The 14619-nt window shown below is 39.6% G+C and overlaps 1 protein-coding gene across 2 annotated transcripts in view; it reads right to left on the bottom strand.

Annotated features, from left to right (window-relative positions):
* Positions 1-3776: 3776 nt before the first annotated feature.
* The window catches only part of si:dkey-32e6.3, a 39087-nt gene continuing 28244 nt past the window's right edge, over positions 3777-14619 (bottom strand). The window contains exons 4-6 of one of the 2 annotated variants that reach the window (XM_034696348.1): positions 10885-11045; positions 10645-10777; positions 3777-7568 (exon numbers count right to left, since the gene is read on the bottom strand). In XM_034696348.1, coding sequence (XP_034552239.1) covers positions 7392-7568; positions 10645-10777; positions 10885-11045 — 471 coding nt within the window. In that variant the 3' untranslated portion in view covers positions 3777-7391. Of the gene's footprint in view, positions 7569-10255; positions 10527-10644; positions 10778-10884; positions 11046-14619 lie in introns of those variants that run through there. The other variant, XM_034696349.1, reaches the window with a different exon arrangement.

The raw sequence follows: 14619 nt of genomic DNA, 5'->3' as shown, positions 1-14619 counted from the left end.
ATTGGCCATCCTAACTAGCAAAAGCTCCCACTGTCCATTACATAACCTCAAATGAGTGACAAGAAATACAATCCCACAAGATTAACAGTCCTGCAACACTGACCTGTCATGGAATTAATCCACATATGGCAAGTGTTGTTTGATCTTAATCCATCACTGTATCTCTCAAACTACATGAACACAAGCTGGGTTAACGAGAGTCCACACATGTTGATAACGATATGATTCCCCTTGCAGCGCACAACAAGAGCCTGACGCCTGACACAGCAGCACCAGTGCGCGGAGGTGAAGCGCGATACTGCACCAACCTGAGCAGAGTACCACAGGATAAAACCAGGCTCCAAAAGTCCGCATGAGCGCGTCATGTGTCCGGTGATAGGAGCAGAGAGGTGGAAAGTTTGGTGAAAGCAGTCCTTACCTTTAATGTCCAGTGGATGTACTGCAGGCTGTCATCGGTGCGTCGGGGCTCACCGGAGAAGCTCCGCGTAAATGTCGGCACACGACACGTTTAGCAGCAGCGCTGGAATTTGTAGAGTACCTGTTCAGTATCAGATTCCAGCGGAAACAACAGTCACTTGAGCCCTCCTTCCACTGACTGAACATCTCCCTCCCTCATGCATCCTCTTCCTGTCCCCTCTCCTCCCGTCTCCTCCCCTCACTCACCAGTGCGCATTTACGCAACCTCGCCACAACGCAAATTCGTGCCTTCTCAGTGCCAGCTGTCACTCCACCACCCACAAGTGACAACACCCGACTCATTCACACTTCAACCCAAATATCTATCAAGGTGCACCCGGTGCTACTTCTGTGCCGTGTGGTCCAGAGACGCAGTGCATGAAGCCGGCAGTTTGAGTGATCCACCGCTCGCTACCAGCATCAGGTAACTCCAGACTCACCTGAGAGGAAGGATGCAGCCTACGAGCGTAAAGGGTCTCCAAGAGCTGCACTGCTGCCCTCATGTGGATCGAGGGAAGTTTGTAACAACTTAAAAAAAAACACAACACACACACACACACACACACAGTCAGTTTGGCACTACTTTCTACGGTTCTGTACAACACACGGGAGAATGCATTTCCACAACATGCAATATGAAAAACAGGAACTCGTCTTTTGTGAAACGTGAGCTCTAATTATTGTATTTTTTGTAAAGTGTATAAATATTAATGCAAATGGTATTTGTAGTTTGTACAAATTAGTTTTGTTTCAGGTTCCTACCACACCAACACAAGTGCTTTTAGATTGTCTTGTGCTAAATAAATATATAAATACATATATTTACATATGATTTCACTATACAGTGTCAGACGTGAATACAAAAATACAAAGGTTACTTCCTTTTTAAATAGTCATGAAATGTTCCCTCCCAAAGGGTCAGATAGAATTTAACATTTTCATGTTGCTTCCACAGAAAAGAAGATACTGATGACAACCGTGTTCCTATTTTGACTGAAATCATCTCTACATCTACAACTGTGGAAGGCTAAACTGTCAGATAACCACAATTTACATGAAACACTTTCTTTTCCTTTTATTCCTTTTTCTTAGATGCTCCACCTGGTGGAAAAAGAGACAAAGTACCCTGAATAGCATCATCTGTACAGTCATGGCCAAAAGTTTTGAGAATGACACAACTATTAATTTTCACAAAGTCTGATGCTTCAGTTTTTATAATGGCAATTTGCATATACTCCAGAATGTTATGAGGAGTGATCAGCTCAACTGCAATTAATTGCAAAGTCCCTCTTTGCCTTGAAAATGAACTTTATCACCAAAAACACATTTCCACTGCATTTCAGCCCTGCCACAAAAGGTCCAGCTTACATCATTTCAATGACACACAGGTGTCACACACATTAACACAGGTGTGGGTGTTGATGAGGACAAGGCTGGCGATCAATCTGTCATGATTGAGTGACTGGACACTTTAAAAGGAAGATGGTGCATGATTCTAATTGTATTTTATTATACCATAGAAACATCTGACAAAAACACCTAAAAACCCTGAAGCAGCAGACTTTGTAAAAATGTAATATTTGTGTCATTCTCAAAACTTTTGGCCATGACTGTATATATGAAAAAAGAGGATGTAGAGGGATTTTAGGCTCCATGAGAAATATTTCAATACAGAAACTGTCTAAATGTTACTTTTAAAAGCACAATAAAAGGTGAGCAGACTGTCATTTTCATTAGTACAATGTGCTGAAAGTTTTCGTGTATGGTGTTAGGTTAAAAGTTGAATATATAAGAAAATATATTGTTCTAATATCTCCTATAGGGTTGCTGTCAGTCATGGGTTGCTAAAATCATCTGAAGTTTTCTCTGCTTCATCACAAACTCAGGTTGACATTATCTTTAAAACAGCTCATAAGATAAAGATGAATGTAATCAACTCACATGTTTACTCTTCAGACAGGAACCATTGGTAGTATTCTGTATTTTATTTAATTGTTTCCCTTGTTTTAATGTATATACACTACCAGTCAAAAGTTTGGACACACCTTCTCATTCAATGGTTTTTATTTATTTTAATAATTTTCAACATTGTAGATTAATACTGAAGACATCAAAACTATGAAATAATCTGGTTTTACCATAATCTGGATTACAACTGTAGTCAAATAGAGCTATCCATTGTGTACTAACCCTACCTCTGAACAACACAACTGATGGTCTCAAACACATTAAGAAGGCAAGTCATTCTACAAATGAACTCTTGACAAGGCTCATGTTCATTAGAAACCATTCCAGGAGACCACTTCATGAAGCAGACTGAGAGAATACCAAGAGTGTGCAAAGCTGTCATGAAGGAAAAAGGGGGCTACTTTACAGAATCTAAAATATAAAACATATTCTGCTTTGTTTAACACTTTTTTCTTCATTCAATAATTCCATATATGTTCTTTCATAGTTTTGATGTCTTCAGTATTAATCTACAGTGTTTACAATCATTACAATAAATACAAACCATTAAATGAGAAGGTGTTTCCAAACTTTTGACTGGTAGTGTATGTGTTAGTGATGCAATATCTTTAACTACATCTGAATTGTTTCACAGTAAATAATTAGTGATGATGGATTAGAGCAAAGAGGAAAACAAAGCTGTATTTCCCTCATCATGGCCGACACTGTGGAATCGTCTGCTTTGTAAGTCAATCATCAAACGATCTGTCGGCAGTGTCACTATCATCCATCACAATCAGCCCGGGACAAGTCCACCCACGACAGGTCACATATTGATGTGCCTGACCTCTGCCATAATGAATCAGTCAATTACACAAGCGTTCACACAGAGCGCAGCTGTTCAAACCTCACTCCCAACATGTCTATGGAGCCCAGCTTTTATTTCTAATCCAAACTACACACACAGGAAGTATTTAATCTAACAAGCTCTTCTTATAACGCAGTCTCCTGCTTCCACTCATTATTCATTCCTGATGTGTCTCCAGGTATCTGCAGGGGTTCTGATAAACGGGGAAGAACAGAGGATAAGACTGTTTGTTTTGAAATGGCAGGAATATGAGAGTTATGTGTCTTATGTTCAATATACCAAAACAGACTCATTATTGAACCCCTTCATGCTTTAATCTTAATAATTTGTACTTCCTCTTGGACCTGACTCTGACGCTCTAACACTCACAGTTCAGTCTAACACTCAAAGCAATGAGCTGTATCTAACCTAGTGCATTATATTCTACACTCTTTATGGCGTGTGACCGACAATGACATCTTTTACACCTCAGTTTAGAGTGTCCGTTATTGAAAAGACAGAACAGTTTATCCAAAAAACTTAAAGGTTTATTCAACATCTTAAAGCAACATTTGACACCAGAAGAATAAATAGACAAGCTGTTCAAGTTTTGATGTGGTGTGCGTCAGAAAAAATTGCAGAACTCGACATAGGATGTGACCTCAGTGCACGGTATATCAGTAGTTTGTAATAACCTGAGCTAAATTTGCTACGATTTTCAGAGTGCAAAACTCTTAAAGCAAAGAGCCAGGATACATTTTATTAACCTAACCACTAAATGTAAAACCAGAGTGCAGAAATCTGAACGGCTTGATCCGTCCTCAGTATACCTGAATCAACACAACCTGCAGCTGCAAGCCGTTCCTTTGTTTTTAAAAACTACTTTCTCACTTTTCATACTTTATTAATATTTTTTAAATATCTATGTTTTGTTTTTTCTTGAGTGTGTGTAATAAACTTTGTTGTCCCTAAATGTTAGTGAAACAGTCATCACTTTAACCTGTATGAATGTAAAACTGACTTAAATGTGACTGACACTAAAATGAATCCCACAAGTGTTTCCAGACGAAAGCCAAAACATTTAGAGCTCCCCTAGTGACTGGAAGCAGTTAAGGTCATAAACCCTGCCTCCTTAATGTTAACACAGGGGTGTCAAACTCATTTAAGTTCAGGGGCCACATACAGCCCAAGTTGATCTGAAGTGGGCCGGACCAGTAAAATCACAACATAATAACCTATAAATAACAACAACTCTATATTTTCCCCTTTGTTTTAGTGCAAAAAAAGTACATTCTGAAAATGTTCACATTTAATGAACTATCTTTGAACAAAAACAGCTGTTGTATTTTTTGCCATGATGAGTCTCATAGTGGGGCAGAATATTTTACTCTAACACACCAAACACACAGGTTACCCATTCACCTGACACCAGAGTGTAATGTTTACTGCAAAAGAACAGAGAGATTATAATAATGAACCAAGCGGCAAACTCCGGTCTCAAACGATGAAGCCAATGCGGAAGTGATATAAACTGCAATACATCGAAAATCCGCTTGAGGCTGGCTGCAGAAACACCGGAAACCACATAGATATGAATGGGAAAAAGACGATCTTTGCAGCATTAATAAACTTGTTTACAGCCTGGTTCAAAAAACGGCTTGGCCCTACAACGCTAATCTCTCTAATGGCATACACTGTACGGGGGGTGAATTTTTTTCTAACGTGACGGTTAAGAAGATATTAAGATTATGAGTTTTGCCCAAATAAGGACATGACTGACGTGACTCCCGGTCGGGAACACACAGCCATTGGCTAAGAGACTCACACTACGTCACACTACGTCACACTCTGCCTAGTTGAGTTCCGCATTACCAATATGGCTGCCGCCGTCGATTTGCTTCAAAACAGCTCTCAGGAACAGATGGGTGACGTCACGGATACTACGTCCATATTTTTTACAGTCTATGTAATGAACAAGGTAAAGTTTATTATTTTTGACCCCCCAGCTCCAGCATTAACAGTTTGCTTGATGGACAGTGTTGTATGCAGGGGTGTAGTGCTAGTGTTAGTATTTAGTGGATCATCTTATAGTGCTCTAAAGAGTCTTTATGAATCTCAAACGGAATATGCAAACAGCAAGTCATCTGATTTCTCACTTTAAGAAAAAAAGTCCCGGAAAAAAAGTGCCGTTCAGGGCGCTCCGTCAGCATTATGATTATATGCGACCCCCAGAGGACAAATTTGAAATAGTAGTTACTTTTGTTGAAAACTTCCAGTTAATGTCTTCTCTGTAATTTTTCCACTTTGCAAAGTCGTTATGCGGGCCGGATTGGAACCTCTGGCGGGCCGGTTTTGGCCCGTGGGCCGCATGTTTGACACCCCTGTGTTAACAGATGGAACATGGGCCACTCTATAAAATACAAATACGCATCAAATAATTAGTTCCTGGATTGATAAGTTAAATGTGTGTTTTGTTCTACAGAAGAGGTGTGACCTCGCTTTGCACTCTGAAACTCTCAGTTTAACTCTTAAATCATAAACTACTGTGATGCTACTGCCAACAGAGCTCTCCATCCTTACGATGGCCTCACGTGTGTATCCCCTTTTAATGAAACGTGCACACTCTGTTAAAGGTATAACACTGGTTTTATCACTCCACTGTTTCAAAAAGCTACATTAGAGCATTTTACCTTTAGATTGATCGTCAAAATCTGACCTGAGAGAAAATAAAGCCACATGAAATCTCCCTGAAAGCTGAAAAATGAATAAATATCCTAAAACCTACAAAGCAAAAGTCTGATTTAAACTTCCACACCAATCTTACTCAGAAAAAGTTTCACACAAAAGTCCTTTAAGTAATAAAAACTGCATTAAATAAATCAGCACAAGAACATCCTATAGCTGTGTTTAACCAAACAATATGTGCTGTGTAATGACACTGCTCTGACAACAGCTCTCTGGATACAGACATTAACCTGACCTTTGTGTGACCTTAAACATGTTACCATGAACGTAATATTGTACTTTATGAATCAAACATCTTTAATAATTCTCACAGCTGAAGTCTTCTGATTGCATGTGTTTACAGTGCGTCTCTGTGGTCTCACCACTCAGCTACACACTCAGTTATCAGATCACTTCACAGTCATCTGGAAACTTTCAAGTCTTTTTAGTTGTGTCTGGATGGATGTAAACGAGGAAGAAGTAACATGGAAGTGAAAGTAAATCTAAAGGAGAAGCTACATGTCGGCTTTGAGGAAGACAATCGATGGATTTCACTCAGCAGCCGGCTAACACAACACTTAAAGAGGCTTTGGACCATATCCGACCCCAATTATGCTGCCTGACGCAGATTTGAGAGAGTTAGGGCGGTTCATCAGAGTGATTAGCTCCAGAGCCTTTAATCAGAGTCTGTTCCGGCTGCTTCGGTGAGTAATTAAGTCAAAATCTTATCTGGCTGTGGTTCACGTGAGGACAACAGACTGGATCATGTAACAGTGTACTGCTGTTTTCATCGTGTTTTAACGAGCTGCCACAACTTTTAAATTCTCATTGAATGCTTTTAGTTTGTATTGAAATCTGTAGTGGAATATTTGATTTTAATGTGATTCAGCTGCATTTTTTAAAGCAACATTACACCAGAATAACTACATGATTTGGTGCAATTCCCTCTTTCGTTGATGAGTAAACACCCGTCTGGGATCATCTTTTCTGCTTCTTCTCTCTCCTCTCTCTCATCTTTGCTTCTGGCTCAATGTCCAGGCTAAGAATACCAAGCTAAGGGAAAGTTTGCCTCCAGGTTTTCTTCCAAAAAGTCTTGACCTACTTCATGTTTGACACTTTACCTTCACAACCCGAGTAACAAAGTGCAAGAACAGGTCCTAAAGGTGCTGAGTGGGACTGAATGAGACACCACCTTCCCCGTTATAAGCCTGTGTGTCCTGTTAAAAATACTTCCCAGCTGTTATTCTGCAGCTTACTTTTCCCTCAATTAACACACTTCTTTCCCTAACTCTTGTCTTTCAAAAAGCTGTTTATTTCTCTTGTCTACTGTGTCTCTGTCTCTGCTTGGATTGTGGAGTCTGTGTTAGTGAAACACAGACAAACAGACATACATGGTAGAGGGGTGTTGAAGTTAGTTCTATCCTGCCCCCTGCTGGAGATTCCTGTCATAGTTCTCCTGGCAGATCTTCACACGCTGAGTGAAGTAGCTCGGGTCAGAAATGGCCTTCAGGAGGTCGGTCTGGACCAGCGTGATGTCATAAAGCTCAGAGGTGCTGGCTGTGCGAGTCGGAAGACCACCTGAGTGCAAGAAAACCTGAGAAATGAAGAGAGAGAGAGAGAGAGAGAGAGAGAGAGAGAGAGAGAGAGAGAGAGAGAGAGAGAGAGAGAGAGAGAGAGAGAGAGAGAGAGTGGGGGGAAGAGAGGAGGAAGTCAGTGAAGCTTTATCTGGTTTTGAACTGCCTGCCGTCTCTCCAACACATCACATGCATTTTATTAAAGCAACTCCTGCAGTAGAGATAAATTACATGGAGATGAATTAAAGCAAGTTTACAGATTTCACTCAAAACTGTTGAACAAAACGGACATAAATATGTTTTAGGAGCTCCTTCAATGACATCAACATTTTAAGACTTCCACCAGGTCGTCACATATTTGTGTTAAACTTGAATTTTATATAATTGCTGTTGAAACATCAGGTGTAATATAAAATTCCCTGGAATTTGCATATATCATTTTCTATAACTAAAGATGCATATCAACAAATTAGAGGCCCAAGAAAAGCCTTCAAAATAAAAGCCCAACATTGCCCTGAGTACCTTCTACCTGATATACGCCCTCAATTAAGAGAGTCGGAGAGACAGAAAAACATTTAATGAACGCTCTAAACCCCCCAAAAAACAATTTTAAAACCACCAAAGCATTGGTAAATTCAAGTTCTATGATTCTAAGAAATCCCTTTTCGCGCTAGAAATAATAGTCTTCCTGTTTGTATTCAACTTTTGTTTAAATAAGGAACATTACGTTATAATTTCAGAGGGACTTGTGTGTTTAAAACTTGTAAAGCTGGAACAAACGTAAGATGCAGATGTGTTTCAGTTTTAGGAGTCAAAACATGGAACAGACTCAGTGATGAGTTGAAATTGTGTAGTTCTTTGCAGAGTTTCAAAAAAGCTTTAAATGATTGAAATAATTTAAAAGTATTGATAATAAAATAAATAAATACAATAATAATGATCCTATCAGATACAATTAGCTCCTTGCACCAGTCAGTGCTCGGGCCCTAATAAGAAGGAGTGTAATGTACACTACCAGTCAAAAGTTTGGACACACCTTCTCATTCAATGGTTTTTATTTTATTTTAATTATTTTCAACATTGTAGATTAATACTGAAGACATCAAAACTATGACATAATCTGGTTTTGCCATAATCTGGATTACAACAGTAGTCAAATAGGGCTATCCATTGTGTACTAACCCTACCTCTGAACAACACAACTGATGGTCTCAAACACATTAAGAAGGCAAGTCATTCTACAAATGAACTCTTGACAAGGCTCATGTTAATTAGAAACCATTCCAGGAGACCACTTCATGAAGCAGACTGAGAGAATACCAAGAGTGTGCAAAGCTGTCATGAAGGAAAAAGGGGGCTACTTTACAGAATCTAAAATATAAAACATATTCTGCTTTGTTTAACACTTTTTTGTTCATTCAATAATTCCATATATGTTCTTTCATAGTTTTGATGTCTTCAGTATTAATCTACAGTGTTTACAATCATTAAAATAAATACAAACCCTTGAATGAGAAGGTGTTTCCAAACTTTTGACTGGTAGTGTATAAAAACTGTTTTTGTTATTTTCTTTTCTGGTACTGCTGATGTTTTTGGGAAATATTATGGATTGTACAGCAGAGGCAAAAAATAAGCCTGGGGCGTCAGCCAACTCTTTTTTTTGGTCATTGTTGTTGTTTTTTGTTGTTGTGAATTTTATTGTGTGAAACAAATCAATGTCAACATGTAAAATTGTGTTATCTTTTTTTGTTTGATGACTACTCACAAAAACTGTAGACTTTTGTTTTTTTTAAACTAATGACCAAAATAAAAATATTCATTCATTCATTCATGATATCCTGATTAATAGCTATATGACATTTTCATTTGCTGGCAGTAAGATTTCTGAGTGGGACAGTTTGCTGAAGACATCTGCAGGTGAAAAAAAACAGCATGTAGTCTAATGAATTGGTGCAATGTCTGCTCAAAGGTTTTGAAGAGTAGCAGGTCAGTATCTCTGACTCAGTAATGTCATACTTTAACAAAGTCCTGATTATTGTGACCATGAAAGAAAACAACACTAAAGCATGTGTACATGCTGTACAGTTCAAAGTGTAAGAGCACTTCAATTCCGTTCTGAAAAAGTGAGCTGCGTCAATTATACTGGTATAAAATGCAGAGAGAAGTATTTAATTCTGTTACAGTCAAGCAGCAACCTCTGGTCTTAAAATGTGAAGCCCATGTTGAAGTGTTAAAAACTGTAGTTCATCGAGCGTCCACTTGAGGCTGGCTGCAGAAACACCAGAAAGCACATACACACCCATTCAAAGAAGACGTTTGCAGCAGAAATAATGTTTACCGCCTGGTTCAAAAATCGGTTTAGGTCTGAATAGCTAATTTCTCGATCGGCACACACTGTATGGGGTGAATTTTTTATATCTCTGTATTTTTGAAGGAATTAAACTTACAAGTTTACAAGTTTTACATAATAAGGACATGGCTGACTTGATTGACAGGTGGGCACCCTGTAGCTGTTGGCGAAAAGGCTCAAACCCCGCCTCTTTACCTCACACCAAGTTAGGTTGAATTCAGCACTTCCAATATGGCTCCTGCCGACGATCGGCTTCAAAACAGCTCTTCAGAAACAGATGGGTGACGTCACGGATACTACATCCATTTATCATACAGTCTATGATCGCAGTATTTTCAAGAAATAGAAGATAGCACTCAAAGAAACAAGTAACCTCATGCTTTTCTCCCTCATTAGATTATTATCATGCAATCAAAGGAAACAAGTACTACATTCAGTAACCTGGTGGAGTGCTGGTTTGATTGAAAAGACTTCATTTAAGACGAGTGACCAGTGAAGGGGGTGTGGCTCCAGACCAGGCAAACTGGTAGTGAACAGTGAGTCAATCCGTACCTCTTGACCTTCAACACTACTGGAGGATGGTACAAAAACAGATGGCATCACAGAATCCTACACATCTGCATGCAAACTGTAGAATAAGAATAGAAGTCTTCAAACAGGAAGACAGTCTTAAACAATATAGATTCAATGTGTGCCATAGAAGCTGATGCATTTTGTTACTGTCTCTTTAAAAGCAGTGACAGTACCTTTGGGTGAACTATAGTATCCTTGTCATTCTGCCGTATGTTGTCATCGATGAAGATGTGCTGGACATTTTGGTCAAAGGGGTCGACCCACAGTGGCTTCCCTCCACGGATTGAGTACATGTTGGTCATCCACCTGGATGAAAAATAGACAGAGATTTTTTAAAAATTGAAAAAAAAAGATGGAGGGACAGAGGACACCATGGCCCCGCTAAAACTGTCTGAAGGAGTCTTTATGCGTACCAATCAAAGTGGTCTTGAAATCCTCCCAGGCCCTGGACCGAGCTGAAGTACTCATACAGGCCTCTCTCTCCGTCTCGAGACGACAAGCGGTCCTCGCCTCGGCTGACAACGGTCCCTCTATTATTACAGCGGATCTTGCCTGGAGTCATATTCACACTGAGCTGAGAGGGACAAAAGAAGAGTCAGAGAGAGAGAGAAAGCATGAATGAGGAGCCAAAACCTCTGCTTTAGACTTTATCGTACATGGAAAAAAAACTCTACAACTCTAGTGTGCATTCTTAACAGATAATGATAAAAATGATTGTTACAAATAAATTAGAAAGAAAGACAGAGATCATTCGGATGTCTTCTTTCATATTCCTCCATGAGACATCATAGACTGTATGATAAATGGACGTAGTATCCGTGATGTCACCCGTCTGTTCCTGAGCGCTGTTATGAAGCCAATCATCGGCGGGAGCCATATTGGAAATGTTGAACTCAACATAACTTCTGTCGAGCTACTGTGAGGTAAAGAGGCGGGCTTTGAGCCTCCTCGCTAACAGTTACAGTGTCCCCGCCTGTCAATCGAGTCAGTCATGTCCTTATTTGGGCAAAACTCAATCTTAATATCTTCTGAACTGTTGCGTTATAAAAAAATTTGCCCCCCGTACATTGTGTGCTGATAGAGAAATGAGCTATCCAGACTACACCAGGCTGTAAACATGTTTATTTCTGCTGTAAAGATCGTCTTCTTTAAATGGGTGTGTATGTGGTTTCACATGTTTCTGCAGCCAGCCTCAAGTGGACGCTTCATGAACTGCAGTTTATAACACTTCTGCATGGGCTTCATATTTTGAGACCGGAGGTTACCGCTTGTTCAATATGGCATGTTGCTTACTCTCATAGAGGGTGTCCAAGATAATCTGGAACAATGTCTAGACAGTATTCTTCCCTGACTGTGAGATACAAGGTTTGAAAAGTAGCTTACTCAAAGTAAAAATTAAATATACTAATATTTTGTGTATTTAGATTTTTTTGAGCTATAGGCTATAATTATCAAAATTATAACAAAAACATTCCTAAAAACATCCTCTGATCTTCTTCTTGATTTTGTCCTCTACATCTACATCTAAGCATTAATGATAACTATGAATGTTCTATCTATACACTGATGGGCTACATTGCTTTTGTAAATCATAGGGAAAGTCAGATTGAGGCATCACTTGGATTTTATTTGATTTATTAACTTTAGTCTGTTTTATAACTCTGGAGATTTAGGACGCATAGAAGCAGAGGAGACACAGAGCTACGAGGGAGGAGAGCTGGTTTAAGAAGACAGAGGTTTATGGAGAGGAGATAGAAGCCGTGTCTCTCCTCTCTCATCATGGGCAACGTGAGATCTCTGGATAATAAAATGGACGAGCTAACAGGACTAGCCAGGAGTCAGATGGAGTTTCAGGAATGTAGCATGGTGTGTTTCACAGAAACGTGGCTGCATCAGGATATTCCCGACCACAACGTCTCCATTGACGGCTTCCAGACTGTCCGGGCAGACCGGGATAGACCCGAGAGCGCTGTGGGCCTCCGACCATATTATCTGCACAGGGAGATCTCACATGTCATACTGGTAGCTGTTTACATCCCCCCTCTGCCAACCCGACTACGGCGTCCAACGTTCTCAACGCTGACATAGCCAGACTCCAGACAGACCACCAGAGTGCCCTCTTCCTCATCTCCAGACAGACCACCAGAGTGCCCTCTTCCTGATCTCCAGACAGACCACCAGAGAGCCCTCTTCCTGATCTCCAGACAGACCACCAGAGTGCCCTCTTCCTCATCTCCAGACAGACCACCAGAGTGCCCTCTTCCTGATCTTCGGGGACTTCAACCATGTATTTATTTTCTACAGAGCTTATTATTGTATTTGTATAACTTATTTTGTATAGACTGTAATGACTGAATTTCCTCCCTGGGATAAATAAAGTGTTTCTGATTAAGATAACCAGATGAAAATTCCTTGCAAGAGCTTTAAGATCAGAGACTTATGTATTCGATAGTTAATCCAGAGTTTCGTGAAAAGAAGTCTGTCATAAGTTTCTGAGAAATTTGAGAGGGGAAAAGTCTGTAAATTATATTTCTTAGAGGAGTTTTCTAACTCAAAAGCCAACATGGGTAGGTTTTGTACTTCCTTAAAGAGCAGAGCAGAGAAAAGAACAATAGAAAGAAAGTTCAACACTAAGAACAAAAACAAGAGAACTCCAGCTGCAGGCGTCGCTGTCTGAACCACTTAAGAACCCTCAGCCTCTGGCAAACTTTCTACTTAATGAGACAAAACCATTGTTGAACAAGTGGTACCAGCTGCTCATCAATTATTTCATTTGATTTAGGTATTAAAGATGCGTCTAGTCGAGCTGATGGAGAGGGTTTAGTGATAGAAATATCTGTCAATGTAGTGTGTCACTCAGGATCTGACAGGATGGTGTGAGAAGAAGGACTCCACATCGCCTGACAGGTTCACATCATGACAGCTCTTCCACCTGGCCTCCCTGATCATCCGCAGAAACAGCTCTGGGAGGGGGTGAGGACTGTGTGTGAGACTTTTGTGTGCAGGTGATAGAGTCTATGTTAAAGGCCACAGAATGTCATGCAAGAGAAGATCTGTGTTGTCATGCAAAAACATACCCAGACATAGAGCTAGGCATGCAGACCTTTATAAACCCTTAAAATGGAATCTCACATCAGCTGATCACAGTTATACAAGTTCATATTGATATTCCCTGAATGTTACCTGATACTGTAACTTACATTTTCACCCTGTTTTATAAAAGGAGATGTTTTTAGCAAAAGAAGAACAGGGCTGTCCATTAGTTTTGTCCTTTAAAGCTGGGACCATCTGGTGTGCATAAGCTTTAAGTTATGTTGTTATTCATTAAAGCTCCTGTTAGAAGTTTTAGCAGGTTATAAAACAGATTGAATTAATATTCATGCTTTTATATAGGGCTGGGTGATAATTCAATAATGATGATTATCATGTTATAATTTTTCTCAATTTAAAAATAAAACTAATGTTGGATAAAATTTGATATATTTAAACCTGTAATTACACCCCCCAACCACTAGAAAGGGAGGGGCGCTAATATGTCTTAAACGTTAGTTGCCACCCAACATTAGACAGAAGAAGAAGCCTGAATTAAAAAGCCAATGTTGCACAAGCGGCAACCTTAGGTCTAAAAATTTGAGTCAAATGCAGAAGTGCTAAAAACTGCAGTTCATCAAGGATCCGCTTGAGGCTGGCTCTGGAAGTACCAGAAACCACATACACACCAATTCAAAGAAGACGATCTTTACAGCAGAAGTAAACATGTTCACAGTCTGGTACAAAAAACGAGCGTAGTCTGAATAGCTCATTAGCTCATTCCTCGATCGGCACACACTGTAGGGGCTGAATTTTTTTCTAACGCAGCAATTTTGAAGATATTGACATTATGAGTCTTCCAATGAGAGGCACAGCTGACTTGATTGACAGGCAGGAACACTGTAGCCAGGGTGCGATTTGTGAAAAAAACAGAGGGGGGGGTATCTCCAAAAAATGTCACAAATTTCGGTAATCTTGCAAACAAAAATAATGAATATTCCTTTTTCTGAAACAACCTCTCTCCAACACATTAAACTGTAGCCATTATGTATTTTAATTAGTTAATGTATTCACATAAGTATCAGTTATCACAAAATTACAATAGATGTCAAAACATA

Source organism: Notolabrus celidotus, chromosome 11, assembly GCF_009762535.1.
Source record: "Notolabrus celidotus isolate fNotCel1 chromosome 11, fNotCel1.pri, whole genome shotgun sequence".
NCBI lineage: Eukaryota > Metazoa > Chordata > Actinopteri > Labriformes > Labridae > Notolabrus > Notolabrus celidotus.
The sequence above is the reverse complement of the archived record's forward strand: the minus strand, read 5'-3'. Positions and strand labels throughout refer to the sequence as shown.